This window comes from Danio rerio, chromosome 16, assembly GCF_049306965.1.
Source record: "Danio rerio strain Tuebingen ecotype United States chromosome 16, GRCz12tu, whole genome shotgun sequence".
NCBI lineage: Eukaryota > Metazoa > Chordata > Actinopteri > Cypriniformes > Danionidae > Danio > Danio rerio.
This window is the reverse complement of record NC_133191.1, coordinates 6599136-6604651: the sequence shown is the minus strand read 5'-3', so window position 1 is coordinate 6604651 and position 5516 is coordinate 6599136. Positions and strand designations below refer to the sequence as shown.

General features: G+C 62.1%; 1 protein-coding gene across 5 annotated transcripts; it reads left to right on the top strand.

Annotated features, from left to right (window-relative positions):
- Positions 1-2760: 2760 nt before the first annotated feature.
- si:dkey-19f23.1 lies at positions 2761-5516 on the top strand. Of its 5 annotated transcripts, XM_073925774.1 has the most exons (6): positions 2958-3520; positions 3607-4077; positions 4473-4642; positions 4733-4987; positions 5068-5310; positions 5390-5516. In XM_073925774.1, exons 1-6 carry the CDS (start codon positions 3094-3096, stop codon positions 5486-5488), a joined length of 1665 nt encoding a protein of 554 aa, XP_073781875.1. In that variant the 5' UTR covers positions 2958-3093; the 3' UTR covers positions 5489-5516. The 5 variants fall into 5 exon arrangements, with proteins under 5 accessions (XP_073781873.1, XP_073781872.1, XP_073781871.1 ...); XM_073925772.1 differs by having other exon boundaries at positions 2761-4077; XM_073925773.1 differs by having other exon boundaries at positions 4733-5310.

The window sequence follows — 5516 nt, the reverse complement described above, 5'->3', positions numbered from 1 at the left end:
AACAGACACATATGAAGGACTTAGTGCAATTTCCGATTTCGCGGTTGATCGAACCAGGCCCCAGAGGCATTCAAAGAAGCCCCAGGAGATGCGTTCGAACCCGGGGGAGCTAGGTGCGCGTTACTGCCCTGGTTCAGCCAAAGACCCAGGCCTCAAAGGCATTCAAAGAAGCCCCAGGAGATGCGTTCGAACCCGGGGGAGCTAGGTGCGCGTAACTGCCCTGGTTCAGCCAAAGACCCAGGCCTCAAAGGCAATCAAAGAAGCCCCAGTAGATGCGTTCGAACCCGGGGGAGCTAGGTGCGCCCTACTGCCCTGGTTCAGCCAAAGACCCAGGCCTCAAAGGCAATCAAAGAAGCCCCAGGAGATGCGTTCGAACCCGGGGGAGCTAGGTGCGCGTAACTGCCCTGGTTCAGCCAAAGACCCAGGCCTCAAAGGCAATCAAAGAAGCCCCAGGAGATGCGTTCGAACCCGGGGGAGCTAGGGGTCCATTGCTGAGCTGCTAAGCCGCCTCCCAGCGCTCATATTTCCGCAGCAAACATAAGACCCCACCGCTGACGGAGGCTAAAACGACGTGCGGCTGGTGCCCCATACACGAGCCCAGGGCCGGTGGTGACCCATTCACAAACCCAAAGACCGATTGGGCCACCAGCGGTACATCTTGGCCAGTTGGGTCACCAGCAGCACGTCTGTCTGATCCATGCGGTTTGGAGGAGTTAGTGTCCCCGGGCTTAATAGTGGGGTGCCCGGGCACGGCTGGTGATTAGGTGCAAATCTAGGGGGTCCTTTGGTACCAGCGCTTGCCGCCGGAGAGTGCGTGTACCTCGGGCAGAGCGCGCGGGGCACAGGCCTCCCCAACGCTGGATCTCAGAGGCCCCAGGGGTTGGGCTCGCTCCCCAAGAAGGGTGTGTGTGCCCCGGGCAGAGCGCGCGGGGCACAGGCCTCCCCAACGCTGGATCTCAGAGGCCCCAGGGGTTGGGCTCGCTCCCCAAGAAGGGTGTGTGTGCCCCGGGCAGAGCGCGCGGGGCACAGGCCTCCCCAACGCTGGATCTCAGAGGCCCCAGGGGTTGGGCTCGCTCCCCAAGAAGGGTGTGTGTGCCCCGGGCAGAGCGCGCGGGGCACAGGCCTCCCCAACGCTGGATCTCAGAGGCCCCAGGGGTTGGGCTCGCTCCCCAAGAAGGGTGTGTGTGCCCCGGGCAGAGCGCGCGGGGCACAGGCCTCCCCAACGCTGGATCTCAGAGGCCCCAGGGGTTGGGCTCGCTCCCCAAGAAGGGTGTGTGTGCCCCGGGCAGAGCGCGCGGGGCACAGGCCTCCCCAACGCTGGATCTCAGAGGCCCCCATTAATGGTTCACCAGCGGCTCCATCGATGGTTCACCAGCGGCACATCTTTACGCATCTAGCGCCAAAGGTCCAACAGGAATACGTTATGCCTGGCGCTCACCGGGGCGTTGGTTAGACCCAGGCCCGAGCCCACCAAACCATGCCCGACGGGAGACCACCCTTCCCGGCCTACTTGTCGGGACGTCCCGCGCCTGGAGGTTTTTGCCCGACACCCACAATCTCTGACCTGCCATCAGGGTTTCGGGGAAGGCGTAAAAATATGGACTTAGTCTCTGACAGTCCAGTCGCCAGACCCCACGGTGACTGATCGATAGGAGCTAGTGTGGCGCCCCAGGGGCTAGGCCCCCACCCAGGCCCCCCAAAGCACCAATGGGGTCGGCCTCTATGGGTGTGGCAGATCCTCCCCGTCCTGGGCCCTGTATCAGGGAGGCGTGGGGGTGTCCCTCCGCACACAGCGCCCCCCCTTCCCGCCCCGATCTGTGGGTAAAGGACCCAGATGGCCCGTCTGGCTAAATGACCCAGAGCTTGTCTGCTGCTCAGCCCGCCCGCCAGCCCGCCCCCCTGGACTCCGTTTCCCCCGCGCCGATACTCGGCCCGTGCCCCCGCCCCACGCCCCTCGCCCTGCGAGGGCTGGGGGATGTTCGGTGGGTTCGGTCGAGTCACCCGGCGTGGTGAATCGAGGCCCCAGGGGCAGCGTAGGGAACGAGCTGGTGTGGGCTTCGATTCTACCCCCGCCCGAGTGTGTGCGTCTGCATCCCGTCCGTCCGCCCGCAACGCCGCCCACCCCCTGGGTTTATCCTTGCTGGCTCCCGGCTGACCCCCACCCCGCCTACCCTGCTCCCGGGGGAGTGAGGGTGGTTGGTTGGGAGGGGAAGCTAGTGGACTCCGGCGAGGTGAAACGTGCCAGGGTCAGTGGTGCCGGGGTTACGGGCTGTCTGGACCCCCCTTTCGATGGTTGGTGCGTATTCCATGTTGGTTGTAGCAGGTCACAAAAGCTCCCGCGGCTGGCGCGTGTGGAGCTGTCCCCCCCCAATGGGGCTCAAACAATCCCCGTTTTGGGGTGGAAAAAGTGAACGTGAATGGCTGTGGAAAAGCTCCCGCTGGCCAGAACAGCAAAATGAAGGGGGGATAGGGAGTGAGGTGGGACACCCCTTCCCCAACTCGAGTCGTGACAAGAGAGAGAGGTGTCGAACCGCTGACCGGGGCAACGATGAAGGGGCGGTGGGGTGAATTGTTGAACGGGACACCCCCTCTGGTTCCTTTGAAAAGGGGGGAAGGGAGTGAGGTGGACACCCCTCTCCCCCCTACTTGAGAAGTCGTAACAAGAGAAGGCTTGAACCGAATGGATCTCCGTAGGGCATCGGCTTACACCTCCTGGTGCGGGGGGGTGTCCTTCCCCTTTAAGAAATACGGGTCCACCAACGTCATGACGCGGAAGTGGACGCCGCCTCCGGCCGCTTATTAACCGCCGCACGTGGCGTGCGGGCCCCTTTCCCCCTCTGCATTGGCTCTGGCACGGTCATAGCTGAATGTGCCCTATGCTTCAACGTCTACAGCCGGCTTGCGCCTCACCTGACGGCCGTTCACAAGGTGGCCAACTCGGACGAGAAGCGGCTGCTTCTCGCGCTGGCCGCCGGCCGCGTGGACACGCGGAAGACACCGTGCCCGGTCCCGGGATGTCGCCGGACGCCAGCCCGCCTAGACAGGCACTTGAGGCAGCACGCGGAGCTCTCGACCTCGGGAAGGAAAGAGGCTATGGGGAGGGCGAAACGCCGGAAAGTAGCTCGGGAGTTGCAGTGGCTGCGGTCCACCCAGCCTGCAATCCCTGTCGTGTCCCAGCTAGCATCGTCCTCCGAGGGGGAGCGGGACTCGGAGGACCCAGAGGCCGGCCGCCCGTGCGCCGACCGCGGCTGCAGGCGCGCCACCGAGCGCATACAGGCTCAGCTCACGGACCTGGGGAAACAGGTTACCAAGATGCGGTCCACCCTGCTCCAGATCACACGCCTCTACCGGGAGCTGAGGAAGGGAGAAGGGGGGAGAAGGAGGAGGAAGCGGGCGAGGAGAACCAGGTCGCCTCCTGCACCACCGGCTCCCGGGCGAGGCGCGGCCGGAGGTCCGACGCCCCCCGAGCCTCCGGAGGCTTTGGAACCCTACCCGTTCCCGGACCACGTCCCCGCGCTGAGTTGAGTATATTTCAGGCACGTCACTGTCGCTCTGCTGGGTGTGTGGCTTCGGGGAAGTTGACTCTTGGTTGTGCTCGTTCCACAGACCTTCTCTTGGGGGAGTTCGAAGGGTACCAACTGGGCAGCGAGCCCACCCCCCGCCTGCGGAACAACGTCACTTCGAAGCTGGGGAGAATCAAAGCCTTCCTTGGTTACATGGCCAGGGGCACCGCGGAGCCAGGGGACTTCCTCTTCCTCAACCAACCAGCCCGAATCCGAGCGTGGGCCGCCCGGCTAGGTCAGACGCGCATGGCCGAGCCCACCAGGCAGCACTACCTGAAGAACGTGGCTCAGTTCCTAGACTACCTCTCGGAGACGCCGCCGGCCGCCTGTCAGCTCTCCAGCACGGCTCTGGTTCTGATTCGAAGGGAGGTCAGAGCCCTCATCCGCGGCATACGCCGGCGTGTCGTCGTGCACGAGGTAAGGACCAAGCAGGCGAAGGAAAGCCGACTGATCCCCAAGGCCAGCCTGGTGCGCTGTCACCGGACCGCTGGGAGGAAAATTCCCGCCCTGCTAGGTAAGCAAGCCCTTCCGCCGTTCCAGCGATTCCCCCTGTTCGTTCTTCCGGGGCACCAACAGCCCTTGGTTCATCCAGCCACGTCTGTCTGCCCCTCTCCCCCGCGAATGGGACTCGTTCGGGGGGGAAGGGGGGCAGACCGACGTGGCTGGATGAACCAACAGCTGCTGGTGGCCCGGAGAGGAATTGTGCGTTTCTTCTTCAGGGGCACCAGCAGTCCATGAACTGCTGGTGCCCCTGAAGAAGAAACGCACAATTCCTCTCCGGGCCACCAGCAGCTGTTGTTTGAGCTGCTGGCGCCCCGGAGAACAAGTCACCAGCAGCCAAGAGCTGTTGGTGACCCAGAAAGGAAATAGAACCGTCGGTGGTCTAATCTGTCTAATGTCCTTCACCAGATAGCCTCGAATCCAACCCAAGCACTAGGCAACAGTGGCGCTTCTATGGCTTTCTGACTGGCTACCTAACCTCCATCTCTGGGCACCGCTGTGGAGTCTTCCAGAATCTCACAATCCAGGAGGTTGAAGAGGCCTCCAGAAGCCCCGACGAGTCTGCTTATGTCATTAACGTGAGTATGGCGCAAGTAAGGTGGGGGTCACCAGTAGCATGCTCTCTCACTCACTCACTCACTCACTCACTGCTTGTTCTCTGATGTCAGATTACCACTCACAAAACAAACAGAGCCTTTGGGGCGGCTCAGCTGTCCCTAAACAGGGAGGAATACAGCTGGTTCCGCAGGTTTTTGGCGCTGCGGGCTGGTCTCCCCGGAGGGAGCCAGGCTACCTATTTCTTTTTCACTTCCAGAGCCAGTCCTTGTCGGACCCTGAACAAGTACTTTCAGTCTGCTTGGCTCAGTATGGGCCTTCCAGGCAAACCCACCTTTACTGACGTACGCACTGCGATCGCGACTCATGTGAGTAGGCATTGTGACGCCCCTGTAACTACCAGCGGCGGCTTCTATCCTAATCAAGCTTCTGTCTCTCTCCGACGCAGGCAAAGAATGCACACTCTTCAGAGGATCGCCGCAAGGTGGCGCAATTCATGTGCCATGACACTTCAACCTCAGATAAGTTCTACGCACTTCACCTCGGACCTCTCCAAGCACGCGAGCGCCGCAGACTCTTTGAAAGGGCCCTGGTGGAGGAGGAGGAGGAGGAGGAGGATGGGGAGGCAGCGGGCACTGAAAGCCCCCCGCGGAAAGGGCGCAAGAGGACAGAGACTTCCGTCTCTCCCCTGGTAAAAATCACATTCTCTTTGGCGTGGACAGCAGAACGTATGGCATTGGCTAACTTCCCTTTATGTGTCTCTTTTCCAGGAGGGAACCAGCAGGAGGACGCTGCCATGGCGCCCTGCCAAAGGGAAAAGCCAGGGCGCTCGCCCGCTCGAACAAACAGAAGACTCTGAATCGTCCTGAATAAATATTGTACAACTTAACGGTCAAA